Here is an 18,761-nt window from a genome sequence, read left to right as displayed (position 1 = left end):
TTCTTCCAGCAATTCCTCCATGCCTGGTACACTTCAGGAAAGTGGTGATGAATTTCCTTTAGATCGCATGGCGTCGCCTGTTGGATGTACTCAATGGTTATCAAAAACAGCACCTCTTCTTCATGGTTTTGATGTGCGGAAACAGGAAGTAGTCTGAAGGTGCCATGTCAGGACTGCAAAGAGGCTGCAGCAGCACTGCCAATTTGCACTTTGCTCTGAATTCCTTAATCAACAGAGCGGTGTAGCATGGCACGTTGTCCTTATGCAGCACCTACATTGATGTGGGCATGTGCCTTGTGAGGGTGATGCAATGTGCTAATCATTTTGACAGTGCTAGGTAGCAGGTTGCATTCACAGTCATTCCATGTGGCATGATCTCTGAATGTATGAAGCCTTTCGTGTTGAAGAAGGTGATGAGCATGGTTTTCATTTTCGATTTGCTCATTCTTGCTTGGGATTGGGAGACATGGGAGTGTGCCACTTTGAGCTTTGGCACTTCGTTTCTTGGTCATACCCTAAAACCCATATCACATCACTGATGACACTGTCTAAAAACCTGGGTCTCTTTCCACCCATTCCGCAAGTTCTGTCACGCTCTCCAAATGGTTGCACTTCTGGTCATCACTCAATACTTTTGGAACCAATTTGGAACACACTTTAAGCCTGCACAAATCATTGGTAATGATGTTAAACACAGTCCCATATGACATGTTTACCTCATCCGCTAGCCACCAAATACTCGACGTCTGTTGGCATTCAGCAAGGCAAGCACAAGGGTCACCTTATTGTGCATTGGACTTGTTGGTGGTCATCCAGAGTGGACTTCACCAGTAACCTCCTCCTGGCCCTCATTGAACAGTTTTAGCCACCTGGAAATTTGCAAGTAAGACATGGCAGACTCCCCACGGGCTTCTTTAATCATTTTGTAAGTTTCAGCCAGAGGTATTTGTGTTTTGAACGAAACTTGATGGAATAGCGTTGCTCCAAAGTTGACCGTATCTTGCACATTGAGAAAAGCCTTGAACAAGGGTTTGTGCAAACCATCATACTGATGCATTCTCAGCTCGTAGCAGATGGCAGAGCTGGAAAGCTGATACGCCCTCCGCCATTCCCCGCTGTTGGGGTAGCGCTCACCCGAATACAAGCATCAGGAAACAGCCAACTGCATTACTTTTTTGGTCACACTTTGTACATGTAAAAAACTGGGCAAGTGTGAACAGGACTCAATATCTGAGGGTCATGTATAAACTTAATTTATACAGATAATAAGTTCTTGTGGCTCAATGGCCTGGTGCAACTCTTTCTATTGGACACCAACTTGAATACTTGCATGTCCTTAACCTACCCCAACTGGGGAAAGAGGACCAACAGTTTAATGTGGAACCCAAACCATGTGTTGTTTCTGGCGACTCCTCACTGCTGACAGCTGGGTTATAATAAATACTGAAATGTCCATGGTTCGACAGATTTGATCCTGCAACATGTCTATTTCCAGATGTGCACTATTCTGCTAGACCACTAAGTCCTAAGTATATACATAGTTAACCTATATGTGCTGATGAGTGTGTTTCTGAGTATCAGGAATGTGACATATGTGGCCATACCTTATGACTGCATCGACTCAGACGCTTGAATTATTTACACCATCAAGAGGGCACAGACTTCAGTATATGACATAAGTTTCAACTGATACCTGTTTCTGAGAAAGTGGTGTTAACAGGCAGACAGACAGACAGACAAACTGAAGGACAACAAAGTGATCTTCCAAGTGTTCAATTTTTATTGATTGCAGTGTGGAACCCTAAAAATGATGATTACATGTATAAAATGATGCTACACCTGTTCTTGAAGTAGTTATTTTAGTAAACATTTTTGGTTTGGTATGCACAAATGAAAATGACATTTTCAGATTCCTGTTTTCTTCACTGCACAGGCTGACATTTATGATAAATAAACTACCAGATGTAGCAGTACGAAACTGCAATTTGATTCCAATAATTACACGTCTTGTTTGTCAGTTTCAAACAATATTTTATTCAAAATAATCTCCACTGCTACTTACATGTCTCTCCTATCTCTCTGGCAGGCTATGAGTGCCACACAAAACAGTTCTTATGACAATTGGACACAGCCAAGTCTGGAGAATAAGTCGCATGCCCTAGTATTTCCCAACAGAATGCCTTGATTGTTTCCCTGACCCGTTTTGCTATGTGTGATAGTGATACTGATCCAGGATAATGCCCTGTCTCACCTTTTTCCATATTATGGTCAGTTTTCACGTAATGCTCGATTTAAATCGATCTTTTGCTGTTGGTAATGACCAGTGTTAATGGTTTCACCAGGTTTTAGAAGTTTATAATAGATGACACCTTTCCAATCTCACGAAACACAGATCATCCTCTTCTTGCCAAAGTGATTTAGTCTCGCAGTGGATGTCAATGGTTTTACTAGATTCACCCACAATTTACGACATTTGGTATTCTCAAAATATATCCATTTTTCATCACCTGTCACTATTTGATGGAGAAACCAGTTTCTTTTGTATCTGGCGAGCAGCATTTCACAAGTGGTCTTTCGATTGATTTGCTGTCTTTCACTTAGTTAATGCAGAACCCATTTTCCCACAGCTTTCAACCAAAGAGAAGTGGCTTTTTGCATCACATTCAATTGCTCTGCGAGTTAGTGTTGTGTTTTAGTATCATCTTTATCTAATAAGGCCTGCAATTCGTTGTCTTCGAACTTCTTGGTGGTTTCCCCACACTCGTCGTTTCTCATGTCAATATCATCACTTTTGAATTTTCTGAACCACTCAAAACACTGTTTTCCCCAGACCATGTTATCCATAAGCTTCAACAAGCATTCAATGAGATTCTACAGCAGTTTTCTTTAAATGATAACAGAAACCCAATGCTGTCTGCATATCATATCTCACAGACACAAAACTCTGCATGTTTATGGGTTTGAAACAGATACCAATGTATGAAACTTGGGTTACTGTATGTTGACATTCGTCGTGAGCCATTACAGGAAGCAGATGGTGCTGCAGATGCGGTCTCTCAGGCCCTACACTGAATGGCTAGCACCATCTATAGGGAAATTCCGGTTTCACACTTCCACACCTGGTATAAAGTCACAAAATTATATTATTTCTCATCATCATACAGTCACACTTCACAGCTCTGGGTGCCCCCCACGGTCCGGTGGAGGTCCTAGGTTTGATTCCTGGTAAACTTTACAGACTTTCCCATGGCAGCAAGGCCTGGAACAGTGTCCACACATGCTTATGAGACCAAGTGACAAATTGCTGAATAAAATACCAGAAGAACTGACATGCAAGTTGCTGAACTAGCATCAAATCTAAAGCCTTGCACTAGGCCGGGAGTAGGAAACAAAATGTGGTTTTTAGATACTTTACATTTGGTGCTCTAAGGGCCATATGATACTGCATAATAAATGCAGCCAATGTATTAAATTATTTTTAAAGCTGGAAGAACACCCAATCTTCACTCCAATATGAAATAAATATGTTTTAAATAGTAGCAGCACGCCAATCTGTATTGAGCTTAAAGTTTTCCTCCTATTTTATATTTAATTTGCTGAATTTAATTTTGTCTGACATTTATCAACTCACTCAGAATCTAATTCTACACTGCATTAACAGGTACTTTCATACCACTTAGGAGTTGACTGAAAACAGACTAGTGCACGTCCAGCAGCTCTTATCTACAGCTAACCAACCCTGATATTTCTTAACACAACTGCTATTCAGAAAGTAAGATTTAATCAGTCATGAAATGTAAACCACAGTGAAAATCGAAACTTATTTATTTGCAATGGTTTGCCACACCTTCCAGCTACTTCTCTACACAGCTGACTTCAACATCCATTGTAGCACTGTACCAGCTTTCTAATACCCTCTTCATAGAAGGCAGATGCATGTGCCTTCCACCACTTCTCTATGCTGGTCTGCAGTGAGTTGTCTGTGCCAAAACGTTGCCTCCTTTGAGCAGAGAGAAACATCAGAGGGCACCAAGTCTGGGCTGTTTGGAGGGTGACAAGCAAATTTTGTATTAAATCAGCCAAAACCCTGCAGTGGGCACCTGTACTTGGCAGGAGACACTATTCTTCTAGTATCTTTATGTGCTCACTGTGTGTTCAGAATCGGAAAGAGTGACACTGTGTGATCCACAGGCATTGTAGGGACAACACCCACCACATCTGCGCAAAGCTTCATCAGATTTTTCACTGTCGTTTCCAGTTCATGACCTATTCGACCTTACATTCCAAATAGCCCTTTTATGTTTAAGATATCAAAACAAGGTCTTTGGAAAATGTTGATACACAAAGAGTAAGGCATTTCATTTCAGTATTTGCTAACTTTTTTTAAAAGTCTAGTGCGATCCCTCAAGGATTGACTCTAGAGCACAAATGAAACAAAATGTGCATGTCCATGCAGCACTTCATGTGTTTCAATAAAACAGTTAAATTCCTAATGCAGACCATTACCATGGATAAGGCGTGGATTCCTCAGTACCAACCTCAGTCAAAGCAACCTTCTACATAATAAAGACATAAATGCTCCAAAAATTAAGAAGCTAATGATTGTATGGGCACAGGAGATTATAATGACTGCATTGAAATACGTAAATAATGATATCAGTTCCCCTCCATAGTTATCAGCATAGATGGCTGTCATGCAGAGGATTTACATGTGATTCCCTGTTCTGTCAAGCATTTTTCCTTGCTTGGAGGACTGGTATGGTGTGCACTCAGTTCTTGGTGCTAAATGAGGAGCTACTTTAACAAGTAGTGGTGACTCCACGGTCCAGAAAGTATGCAAAATCGCCAGGAGAGCAGTGTGCTGACCATATGCCCCTCCATGCACTTCTTTAACTTTGTAGAAAAATGATTATTATATTTCTCAGTAGTATCTCTGTAATTTTAAAGTTAGTGAAGCATAATTCAACATTTCTTCCTTCACTGATGTTATAGCCTTTATTATGTATCCTTCATGGCTTTCTCAAAAGTTTCTTGTGAATCTACATGGCCGCTAACATTACAGTAACACAGAAATAATTACTGTCTGAAATGATGGAAAAAAAAACACTATTGCCAAAAGAGTTTTACATTAAGTAACTAACTTACCTATATCAGCTCCACGTGAAAGCAGCAGTTCAACGAGTTCCTCATGACCACCAGCACAGGCTAGCGTTAGTGCTGTATCATGGTTACTATCAGTCTCTGAATCAACGTCCATACAGGAGAAAGGAGCTTGGGGGCACTGAGGTGTGCCCCCAGAAGCTGTTCTTGACCCCATAGCTGTTGAAGCTGCAGCTACTCCCGAAACACATGCACCATTACACTCTTGCGCCACAACCTCACCTGAAACAATGTAAATTAAGTTGTATCACTTTGAGAAACTTTTCATATTGGTAGCACAAACATTACAAATAACAAAACAATTTGTAATGGCCTTTAAGTTGTTTAGCCTATGCCCTAATATTGCTAGTAGTGTTATGAGGGGTATCTAGAAATGAAAAGACAATTGAAATGACTGTACTCGGGCACACTAACATGTTTCTCATTTTCAAAAGCAAAACTGATTGCTGTAGTACTGCAGAATTTCCTTTGGTGTGACAGTTTTGGCAAAAGTAATGCCTTCATGCTTTTTACGTACAGGGCTATTCTAAAACAAGGAACAGATTTCAAACTACAAAATATAGACATACAATTCCAATGTTCATGGAAAGAGGAAAGTATAAATTTTTATGTATTCAATATGAGTACCATGTATTACACGACTAATATCAAAACAGTGTCATTTCCTGTCACATACAAAACAGTGGTCTCTCGTTATCAAATTCACAGCTTCAACAATGCAATGTCGCAGACTTTCAAGAGTGTCAGGCAGAGGGTGGACAAAAGTGCCATCTTTTACGAAAGTCCAGAGGTAAAAAGTCACAATGTGTAAGGTCTGGAGACCTGGGATACCACTGGCGATAAGTATGACCGACAATATTCCAGAACGTTGGATTGAAAGAGGGGGAGTAGAAGAGGAACTTCTTCATGGGTGGCCTCCCAGATCTCCAGACCTCACACCTTGTGACTTACCTGTGAGGTTACATAAAAGATGGCGATTTTATCCCCACTATGCCTGACTCCCTTTAACGTCTGCGACATCGCACTGTTGAAGCAGTGAATTCGATAATGAAACCATTGCTTCATGTGTCACAAGAAATGAAGCCATTAGTCAAGTAAGACATGGTGCTTACAGTGAATGTGTAAAAATTTGAACTTCTCTTTTTCCAGGAACATTGTGTTTCTATATTATGTTCTTTTGAAACAATAAATATTGAAATCTGTTCCTTCTTTTTGAATAGCCCTGTATTATCTCTGAGATAAAGATAACAAATAGGAATAGGTAATTTTGAATTAACTACTATATTCCACCGAGCTTTCAACATTCTTCAATAGAGAATGGAAGCAATTTAGCAGCATTTAAAGATTGTGCTGGTTACTGGGAATTATCTATTCTGCTTTTTCAAGTGTTCAGTAAATTCCAATACAGTGTAAGGAAACAGAACACAACAGTAAACTATTTTAGATGCACTGAAAATCAACCTCTTCTCTATTTCCCAATAGTTATGGGAACTTTTTAAAATGAGCCTTCAATGTTTTATGGTCAAAGTTCAAATATAAAAGAATGGAATATTATACACCAATCAGCACAGATCACTCTTCAACAGAAGAGCAATTATCAATGAATATATGGTTCATCACTGAACACATGCACCTTTCAGATTTCAGTGATGCATGTGCGTACACACAATATGATTTTCTCTCTCTCTCTCTCTCTCTCTCTCTCTCTCTCTCTCTCATTATTACTCCTCCTCCTCCTCCTCCTCCTCCTGATACATATACAATCCCTTACCAGATGCTTGCAACCATCTGGCTGACACATTCTCACCTTATTCATTGCTGTATGTTTCAGGTGTCCAGCTGTTTATAAGCCAGTTCACTTTGATGATACTTTGTAGCCACACTACCTTGGCATGTCTTTCCCTCTCAACCATCTAGCTTCCTTTTGAAATCAGCTGCATTAATTGGTACTTTTAAGTTTCTCATTGACTAACCACAGTTTTCTTCTTTCCACTGTAATAAAAGTTCTCAGTCTTTGTATAATCACAATAGAATTCATTTCTGACTCATGCCATCTGTCGGTCTGTATTATTTCAAATCCCTGTATATACTCCATGGCGGATGCATTTCTCAGTATTTTCATTGCTAGTGTAGCTCTCCCATTTTTATTTTGCAATTTATGGACCTGCTAGTTGTTTTTTACATCACCCTTATTGTATATTCTGTCTTGCACAAAGATATGACCAAAGATATGAGAAAGAACTGAACTGTAAGATGGAAGTGATGGTGGGATCATGGTTGTGAGAAAAATATATCTAAAAACAAAGATGATGTAACTTACCAAACGAAAGCATTGGTAGATTGGAATGACTCCTTACCCTCTCCCTTAAAACCCACATCCTTTTGTCTTTCCCTCTCCTTCACTCTTTCTTGATGAAGCAACCGCAGGTTGCGAAAGCTTGATATTTGTGTGTGTGTGTGTGTGTGTGTGTGTGTGTGTGTGTGTGTGTGTGAGTGAGGGAACTTAATCTATTACAGCAAAGATAACTATGAACATATTTTAAAATTTAAATAGCAAAATGCTAAGACATACAATTTTCAACAAGATGTCAATATGACACTTATATTCTTACCTTTCTCAAACCATTCTAGACTGGAGTTTATATTCTGCGAACTAAATGCTGGAGCAGCTGCAGTTCCTTGCTGATTTGGTGGCTGGCGTAATGTGAGGGGATATCTTAACTTCTTGCCTTTCCCTGTTGTTGTCTGAGGGGGAGCAGCAGCAACGGCAGTAGCAGGAGCAGTTGTGGATACAGGCACAGAAATTGATGCAACGCTTGCTTTTTTGTCATTTGTAGCCTGCGTCTGTGTTGCAACTTGGACCTGCACTGCAGAGCACTGCTGCTGCAACACATATGGCTGTGAATGGTGTTGCTGTTGCTGCTGTGGTGGTGGAGGTTGCTGCTGTTGTTGGGGTGATGGTATTTGCTGCTGCTGTTGCTGTTGCTGCTGCTGCGTTTGTGGTTGATGGTGATGGTGGTGGTGATGGTGGTGCTGCTGCTGCTGTTGCTGTTGTAGCTGCTGAGATGCCTGTGCCTGTTGTTGAGCTTGAGTTTGCAATTGGCCCGAACTCACAGAAACTTCTGACCCAGATTCTGGTGGAGGCAGTGCTTGTCCTGGAAATGCTACAATCCAACATACAACAAATTTAGTACCAATTTACAAAGTAATAAATTATTTATCTATGGTGTATGGAAATACACTCCTGGAAATGGAAAAAAGAACACATTGACACCGGTGTGTCAGACCCACCATACTTGCTCCGGACACTGCGAGAGGGCTGTACAAGCAATGATCACACGCACGGCACAGCGGACACACCAGGAACCGCGGTGTTGGCCGTCGAATGGCGCTAGCTGCGCAGCATTTGTGCACTGCCGCCGTCAGTGTCAGCCAGTTTGCCGTGGCATACAGAGCTCCATCGCAGTCTTTAACACTGGTAGCATGCCGCGACAGCGTGGACGTGAACCGTATGTGCAGTTGACGGACTTTGAGCGAGGGCGTATAGTGGGCATGCGGGAGGCCGGGTGGACGTACCGCCGAATTGCTCAACACGTGGGGCGTGAGGTCTCCACAGTACATCGATGTTGTCGCCAGTGGTCGGCGGAAGGTGCACGTGCCCGTCGACCTGGGACCGGACCGCAGCGACGCACGGATGCACGCCAAGACCGTAGGATCCTACGCAGTGCCGTAGGGGACCACACCGCCACTTCCCAGCAAATTAGGGACACTGTTGCTCCTGGGGTATCGGCGAGGACCATTCGCAACCGTCTCCATGAAGCTGGGCTACGGTCCCGCACACCGTTAGGCCGTCTTCCGCTCACGCCCCAACATCGTGCAGCCCGCCTCCAGTGGTGTCGCGACAGGCGTGAATGGAGGGACGAATGGAGACATGTCGTCTTCAGCGATGAGAGTCGCTTCTGCCTTGGTGCCAATGATGGTCGTATGCGTGTTTGGCACCGTGCAGGTGAGCGCCACAATCAGGACTGCATACGACCCGAGGCACACAGGGCCAACACCCGGCATCATGGTGTGGGGAGCGATCTCCTACACTGGCCGTACACCACTGGTGATCGTCGAGGGGACACTGAATAGTGCACGGTACATCCAAACCGTCATCGAACCCATTGTTCTACCATTCCTAGACCGGCAAGGGAACTTGCTGTTCCAACAGGACAATGCACGTCCGCATGTATCCCGTGCCACCCAATGTGCTCTAGAAGGTGTAAGTCAACTACCCTGGCCAGCAAGATCTCCGGATCTGTCCCCCATTGAGCATGTTTGGGACTGGATGAAGTGTCGTCTCACGCGGTCTGCACGTCCAGCACGAACGCTGGTCCAACTGAGGCGCCAGGTGGAAATGGCATGGCAAGCCGTTCCACAGGACTACGTCCAGCATCTCTACGATCGTCTCCATGGGAGAATAGCAGCCTGCATTGCTGCGAAAGGTGGATATACACTGTACTAGTGCTGACATTGTGCATGCTCTATTGCCTGTGTCTATGTGCCTGTGGTTCTGTCGGTGTGATCATGTGATGTGTCTGACCCCATGAATGTGTCAATAAAGTTTCCCCTTCCTGGGACAATGAATTCACGGTGTTCTTATTTCAATTTCCAGGAGTGTATAACATTGAGACTGTGCAGTAAGAAGTGCATAAATAACGCAAAACAACAATAATAATTTTAAAAAAGTGTATTATTCTTCTTCAATCAAAATACTTGTTACATGGAACTCTCCAAGCCAGTCTTATTGTATGAAAGCCTCTTGATCTCTGTGTTAATCTTTCATCCCACATCCAGTTCCAAGTTTACAATTTTTGCACTCCATTCCAAAGTTTCTTTCATTATGTCAGTGAGAGTCCTAGTAACCTATCTAATATAAAGTTCTGATCTCCTCGATTTGAATTCACAGCCATGCCTCAGGGTCTACTATGTCCTACCTAGTACTGAGGCAATGTCTAATCAAGAAGAAATTGTATGCTGTTTGCTATAGCAGCAGAGCACTATCCTGTTGGAATATGAAATCTCTTAATCTTCCTGCAACTGTGAATATAGAATAAACTGTAACATTTTGAAAGAGCTCATTCTAATTACTGTGATGTATTAAAAAGAGACTGGGCTATTAAACTTTACATAAGAAATAGTATCAGCACAAAACATGCTCACTTCAAGCCACATTTACACTGAGTTTACAATCACTTATCTGTTCGCAACACTGTTCCACCAAGACTGGAAATTTTGACTAAAATGTCCACTGTTCGTGTCCCCGCCTACACTAGCGACACTTATTTCTACATACGTACTTGTATTGTGCACTAAGCTGAACTGGCAACAAACATTTCTCACTGCGCATTCACATCGAGAGCTATGCAATGAAATGGGAAGAGGATGAATTAATAATACGTGGTGCTATATTAATAATATTCAACAAAATAAGCAAACTAAGATTGATTTAGTTGCCATCGGTGGACAAAAACATACTACAGAAGGCTTGATGGTAATGACGTACTGTGACAGCTGAATTTAGAGGACGGTTCCTATTTTCCTAACTTCACTCGGATGTTGCCGTCTGATTCTGAAATTCTGACTAATTTTAGAGGACCAGTTGTTTGACAGAAAAACACGAATTTCAGAAAAGCATTTCATATGAAGCAAATACTTGCTGTTAATTTTTTGGCAAAGAAAGATGCCTGTCAAAGCCTTGCATGTTTATTCCACATTTCAAAGCCAGCTACATCTCAAATAGTTCCAGCAGTTTGTGAAGCTTCGACTGAAGAATTCAGTTACATTAACAAAACTGAAAAGTCAATTTATTTTTATACATAGATTAAAATTATTTTGTATCACCACTAATGCCAACAAGCACAACTCTAATGTCACTTGCAGGTTGAACAAATGTGACTGGGGAGTCTGCTGCTGTTGATCCTAGTGCCACATGGAAGTCCACTACCAGCTTCTCATTTCTATTCCTCTTCACCTCTGGCTCAAAGAGAGAGAGTCAAATTGTTATTGTAACCGTCCTTTTGTACAGCAGTAGCTCGCCAAATTTTCTCATGATGAATTTCCGGAAGTTACTTCTTGTTGTTGCTGCTGCTGCTGCTGTTGTTGCAGAACATTTTGTAACAATACTGTAGCCTGGTTTAAAGGGATGCTTCTTCCAGCCCCCTCTTCACTCTTTTTGTGGAGGAGGTGTCCTTGCTGGCTCTTCTGAACCCACATACTCCCCATAATCAGATGGCAGCACTTGTGGACCTGAAGCTACATTTATTTGTTTCAGATGCCCGCAAGAGAAGATGAATGGCATGAGAAAGAAAAGCATATTCAGCCAGGTATTCCCCCACTGTGTGGGAGTAATTGATGGGAAGCATATTGTCCTATAGTGCCCTGTTACTAGAGGAAGCAAATTTTACAGTAGAGTAATTTTTAGGATTGTGCTGTTTGCTGTTGTTGATGCCTTTTTCAACTTTTTATATGCTTATGCTGGCAGCCAAGGAAGGATTCCATATGCAGACGTTTTTAACAGTAGAATAATGGAGTTTATGACAGTCCTAAAACAGCGGAAACAGGTGTTTGATTACACATAAAATATCTTCATAACTGACAAAAACAAGGACTTTATTATAGTGATGTTAATCCCTATCCCTTTTGTGAGTTATAACAATAATTATTTGTCATGGTAATTAACACATTACATGTTTCAACAATAAAATATCTTACCGATCTATCATCGCTTGCGCTAATGAGTTTCAGATATTAACTATTTTTACAACTTTCTAGACACATTTATTATATTCACACGTTTTACACATAGTGCCTTGTACTTTTTACTCAAGTCACTGGTATCTGCTAGATGCTCTTTGCATGGGTGATTTCTCTATCACATGCACGTTTTCTGCATGTTGGTTTTACAGAGGCTAATTCAGCACTTCCACCACTTTCCAGATGATTTTGGTCTCTTATACTCTCCTGTCTGTTCTTCTTCCTGCTCTTTTGTTCCCAAGAATTCATGCGTCAGCTGAAACATTAACTACTTTCACTTCATTTTCTTGCTACTATTGTGTTTATGACCTATGCATTTGTTGTCACCATGCCCAAGGTGGTGATGACACGCATCACCTATCTCCTACATACAATCTCTGAGGTACAGGGTGGTGAAAATAAAAGATGCCCCTTGTCTTATGAACAACATACAGATAATTCACCCATTCATTAAATACAGAGCACAGATCGGTAAATTACTATTGTGAAAAGCAATGTACAGGATGTATATGCACAACGGGGGTAAAAAAATTCCCAGATTTCCCGGTTAAAAATACATTTTCTCCCGGGTGAAAATACATTTTTACCGTGCTACGTGATAGTATACTTTCCCTCGAAACTGTAAAAGTTATCAATCCTTTGAAAGGCTATGGCTTTATACACCGGCATAGTATTTCTCGCACTTCACTTCAGTAAACGAAACTCAGCGGGGCTGGGGGGGGGGGGGGGGGGGGGGGGGGGGCACCTTTTGGAGAGATCTTTGATGTGCAGCAGCATGTACGCTGCACATTTTCGTATTATGAAAGAATAAATGCGAATTCCACAAAACGCCGCATGTTACTTTTTGAGGCATTGAAACTGAAATTGCGATGCGCTTTTGCAAACCAGTCACAGCTCATGTTACGTGATCTCGCCAGCCGATGACAGCAGATGTTCAGAATATAGGACACTTGATGTACTCAGCCAACAGCAACGTCGCTGTTAAGTAGCATGAACACACAAATAGGAAAAGTTGATGGTTTAAATTAATATACATAGCGTTGCTAAACGAAAAGCAAAGCTTTCACATATAATATTGGTCTCTAAGGTTTGTGGGGACATAGAACCACTGGCTCACATCTGAATAATATCGCTACCCTACTGCAGCGAGAACAGTTGTATCCTTGCCGGATCAGTTCTCTGTAGTACATGCTCTATGCTACACGCATTGTGTATACGCTGCATCACAATAAGTGATAAGCTTTCACATATAATGTTGATCTTTCTTGCGCGTGTTACACTTTAAGATACATCACACAAATGTGCCAGTAAAATGTTTGATAACGAAATAAATGTCTTATCTTCTGGGCCCAAAATTCTTATAAATGGCTCAGCCTCAAAGAGTTGCTTATTGAATGAGAGTCAAATGCTCTGCAATTTAAGAAATTCATCGTACAATCTCACACACAGTTCATCTTGCATAAAAGGAAATTTACTTTGAAAAAAATTCTAACTACCAATCGCAATATTTTCCCACGATCTGTCAGAAATAGGTTTGTTTCAGCAATTGCCAGAGAGCACCAGATAATAGGCGTCATTGCGCTTGCGCAGCTACGGCGACATAGGAAGCCCGTATGTTCTCACGTGTAAAACTTTAAAAGATCTTGCATTATGTCATAAAAGGAACAAGACATCAAAGGATACTCCAAGAGCATTGGAATTTCATGAACCATACTAAAATGCATAATTCGTCTTAGTGCACATTCGCATGTCCTGATTCACAATGAAGTAGGCCATGACCTGATATTAAGCTTTTCAGAGTGGTTTTTGGGATGTAAATTTTCTTTGAGTACCAGTACTGTATTATCTCATGTTTGGTTCTTTATTACAGCATAATGCTATACGTGCTAGAAGATGAAAATTTGCACGTGGAATGCAATGAACAGCTGAAACTAGCCAATAGCATGGAATTAAAACACTTCATTACAAATAAATTGACTGCATCACAGTAAACATTAATGAAAGTCAAATTTCTTTAGCAAACCGACGAAAATAACTTCAATGTTAAGCAAGGCGATTAATGCTTGACTGTCAGAAAAGTGGAAATAAAATAAGATCTGAAACTTCTGTAATTATGTGAACGTATTTTAATTCACTTGATAGTTCCCGGACACAGAAATCCATTTTGTTTCCATATGACGTGAGAGCAGTAAAGGAAGAGGAAACAGCAAAATCACTAAATATAAACACAGGTCACGTAGAGACTATCCACCTTCCCACTACAACTCTCACTGCTCTGTGCATCTGCCCCAGATCTACGACATTTCCGACACCCCCTCCCGTAAGTGTTTGAGATAGGAAACCTAAATTTAAAAATCAACTTTTCAAAAATATTCATTTTGTAGCACAAATCTTTCCAAACAGTCTGATACGTAAAACATATACATTCGAGAAAATGGTAGACCTGTTATTTGGTCATAAGTGTCCCAAGTGGCAGTGCCACACCTCTTCACACACCATTTTTCTGTCACACATCACTGTATTTCACTCTATGGATTCAAACATGTATATTTTGTAATGGATGCCATCAAATTATATTCATGACATTAGAAACTAAAATTTCCTGTGGAGCCTCTCCTGCCCCCAGTCGGCCGGTTTGACATCCTGTCTATTAGCTAAAAACTTGCTGTTTTGTGTGACATAAAATTAAATATAGGGTACATAAAACCATTTCTTTTATCTCTGATCTTACTACAGCTTTACACAGCAAGCTTTCCTTTCTGTGAAAGTATCTATAACCTCATCAAAGCTCATCAAACGTTTTGCTATATGAAAAATCGAAATGTCATTGTCTAATACTGAAAAAGCTATCAATACAAATAGTACCCAAGATTGGTGTGATTTCTTGATCTGATTATGTTTATTTTGTCACTGTCTGCTAGATGAAACGAAATAGGCGTATCTAATATTGCAGCACTTTTAACACACACCAAATAAACGAGACCGTTTTGTCACAAATGGTCATTTCTATAGCACGACAGAATATAATTCATGAAGCACCAACATCACATGCCTATTAGGCCTTCTAAAAGCAAAAAGCTTTGTGTTAGGAAATAGTTTCACACTTCATTCATACGTTCCAGCTTCTCAAGCACGAGATCAAAAAGTAGTAGTATGAAATTTGTGAATAAATTTGGAATCTTCAAATTCTTCCATGATTTGTGTGATGTCAGCATTTCTTCTCCTTCCTCGTTCTAACAATCAATCTTGTCATCACTGGTTCTGTACTATTCCTGTCAGTGTCAAGACTAATTCTCTGGTTAACTTCACTAACCCTGCCAGAATCACAACTTCACTAACCCTGCCACAATCACCAGTTTAGTTATCCCGCATTTATTCTCCAGTTGGGCATTATTAAGTGTTCGTATAACGCCCCTTCTGCGCTACTGCCAGAATTGAACTTACGTGGCGGCTGCTAGTCGGGGTCTGTACTTTTGGCACTTACAAGCGTAGTGATCTGGCCAAAAGTTTTCTGTCAAAATTTGATTTTCTTGTATACACTGAGAAGGTAATACATAATCTGTTATTCCTTTTCATCGTTTACTTCCATTCTGGTAGTCTGAATCTATGGATTTCGCTAGTAATTATAACAAAGCTCATCATTTGCAAACCCAGTCAACCACATAGCAGATTGGCATTCATCCGTTCGGCTTTATTCCGCTCAGCTCATATAGCCCTGTCCCCTTTTGTATGCAGGAAAGTTAATTTCTAGATGCGACTGGGATTCCTCTGGCAGAGACACCATGTACACTAAGCACACATTCAAAAATCAATTTATGATTCATTCAGATATCAACTTAGAATGTATTCAAAAATATCAAATAGGATGTGTTTCAAAATCCTATGAACTGTCAATAGACCAACGTGCGCTGAATGCTAGGCTTTGTGAGGTAAGATTTTTTCCTCACGAATATGAATTTGGCAACCCCACCCTGAAACTGCCGCCCAGGGCAGACACCATGGTTTGCCCCCCCTGGCCCAGAGGCCCAGGACTGCTGTGCACATAGGCATCTGGCAGCTTGGGTGCACCAGTAAAATTTTTCTGGTTATCATCTGGCTGCTTACTGCTGCTACTGCTTATATAGCTTACAGCCACATTTCTGTAGCCAGAAGTGGGAGAAGGTACTACTAATGCACGACTCAACTGTGTATGCGCATGAGCCCGCTTGCAACTGATCGAATGAATCTAATGTAAACAGTTGTGATGTCACGCTCATCGGGGGCAATTTGTTGTTACGAATCATTGCATAGTCTTCTTAGAGCCTTTGACACATTTTGCTGTTGGCAGACACTTGTAAGAGTACTGCATTTTGTTGTTGTATGTGGCACATTTCATTTGCAACAAAAGTTTTATTTTCGTTTTTTCCCTCGTTCATGTTTTATTGTTGCAGTGTTATTCTGCAGCAGCGGGATGCAGCAATATCCTTTGTTAGAGTATCGGTTCTTACCAGACAAAACTACAAAAATTCAACTGAAAACTAAAACAATGAAAAATTCTCAGAATTCTAAAAAAATTCTCAGGTTTTTCCCAGTTTTCTCCCAAATAAAATATTCCCGGGTTTTTCTTGGATTTCCCAGTTGTCCTGGGTCGTATACACCCTGAATGTACTGAGCATTCAGCAGGTCAATAATTCACAGGATGTGCTGAAAATTTTCCACCATAAACTTCGATACCCAATTCAGCATGTCTCATTATGTTTCTATGAACTTTTACCAATTCATTTGGTGTGATTTCCGTAATTGCGCTGCAAATGTTTGTTTTTAATTCGAATTGTATGTGGGTTGTTACATTATATTTTACCCTTTAAATTACCCCACAAATAAAACTCTCGGGTAGAAAGATCAGGCGATCTGGCAGGCCATAAACCTGAAGAAACTTTACATTCTTCTCTGAAAGCTTCATGGACATATGACACTGAAAAAATGAAGTATGCGCCATAGCACCATCCTGTTGCAAAAATGCATACTCTTTCTTCCTCTGTTCACTGTACTACGAATGGTTGCAACTACTATGATACATACACGTGAGAGTTCACGATGCTATTGAAGAGCATGTGGTCTACAATCCGTTGGCTTGAAACTTTAAACTGCACACCAAATGCCAGCTTTCATATCATGCAGAGGCACTTCAAAGCATTCCCCGAGATTGTCTGTTGACCAATAGCGTGTATTTTGAGAGTTCGCGTACCCACCAAGGTGAAACCATGCTTCATTTGAGTTGAAGTAAAGATATGGATCCAGATAACCATCAGGAGATGCGTGAGTAACCATTCACAATAGTGTTGTCCTTGTGCTTAATCTGCAGGTTGTAATGCTTGCATCACTCTTACTTTCAATATTTTCCAGAAAACAAACTTGCTTTACACAGTTACGTTCGGCATTGGCTCTAAATTTAGTGATCACTTTCTCTGCACAATACTTTTTGCCAGAGCAGCCGTCTCTGGATATTTTATTGGGAAACTTTCATTTAATGTTTTAAATGATTTACATCCTAAAATATTTAAACAGTAAACATTGTTTGTTCAAATGAAAAATGCATTCTGCAGAACTGTATTCTTAACACGTACAACTGAAAACACAGCAGATCACTAAACCACCACTTGACATTATATGACTCCTCTCAAGTGCCACCTTAGAATTAGGAAACAACAACAACAACAACAACAACACACCGATAGTTTCAAATATCACATTCGGTGTAACACAGGGCCTTTTTTAACTTTGCCACCCCATATAATTACAGGTCATTTTATCAACTATCTCCACTTCATACTCTGTTGCATTTAGGAATGTTACGGTTACAGATTTCTTCTTTCCTTATTGCTACTTCAGCATGCAGTGTACTCAGAAAACTCACATTTTTATCCTTCTTTCCTTGGTATATAGTTATGGTGGAATCCGTGTTGCCAGATTGCAGCAGGATGATTCAGGAGTTTATTTCAAGGCACTTCTTGTTCTTTGCCTGAAGTATTTTTTTTTTCTTTCTTCTTTGAGCTTTTTAGCGAGTTAAGGGGATGTGAGAAAGTTCTCTTATCATACTCTTTCCTTGATTTACAAATGGCTCCGCAAGATGCAGAATGAAGTAGTCCCTACTTAACTTCCTCAGACTTTTTGTCTTCTTCTGAGATGTGGGAAAGCCTTACTAACGTACTTTGTCTCATTGTTGGCGGCAATCCAGAATCTGAGATCATATTTATTACGCATGAGCCGAGTGGACCTGTATCTTGTTTTGTTCGGTAATAATTGCTCCAGTATGGTTATACTTTCTCCAAGGTAGTAAGAATGGGTACTTTTTTCTGAGACTTTCACTGAATTTCCGGCCCAAGAGCTAATTTGTTGGATGACATGCGTTCAGCTCAGGCGGATTTTTCAACGAAAGGGAGAAACCAGAGAAGGTCCTGAAATCTATCCCTCAGCATGACATCGAGGATAAAACTAGGCTCCCAAGAATGAGACCCCAAGTTCATTCGACCCTAAGTTCATTCACAGATATATCTTTTATACAAATGTCACACTGAGTATGTGATTGCTATCAGTTTTTCCATTTTCCAGGTCCTTGAGAGACACGGTCAAATTATTCTTTGTAGTAATTTCCAAGCATTTCATTCTTCATATTATCTCACGAGACATGGATGGTATCGTTTGTCAAAAATAAGATGGAATGCACTGATGACAAAGTCCTCTATTTATGGGCAAACTTACGCATAGAGGCCTTCTAACTCCTTTAAAACTTTCACAACCAACTTCCTTGCATGAATTGGAAG

The 18,761-nt window shown here is 40.7% G+C and overlaps 1 protein-coding gene across 1 annotated transcript in view; it reads right to left on the bottom strand.

The window, feature by feature from the left end:
* Positions 1-18,761, bottom strand: part of LOC126483780 (ankyrin repeat domain-containing protein 17) — a 263,557-nt gene that overhangs the window by 103,033 nt on the left and 141,763 nt on the right. The window contains exons 23-24 of the mRNA XM_050106941.1: positions 7,773-8,324; positions 5,146-5,382 (exon numbers count right to left, since the gene is read on the bottom strand). Coding sequence (XP_049962898.1) covers positions 5,146-5,382; positions 7,773-8,324 — 789 coding nt within the window. The remainder of the gene's footprint in view (positions 1-5,145; positions 5,383-7,772; positions 8,325-18,761) is intronic.

Source organism: Schistocerca serialis, chromosome 1, assembly GCF_023864345.2.
Source record: "Schistocerca serialis cubense isolate TAMUIC-IGC-003099 chromosome 1, iqSchSeri2.2, whole genome shotgun sequence".
Taxonomy (NCBI): Eukaryota; Metazoa; Arthropoda; class Insecta; order Orthoptera; family Acrididae; genus Schistocerca; species Schistocerca serialis.
This window is presented reverse-complemented; position numbering and strand designations above follow the sequence as displayed.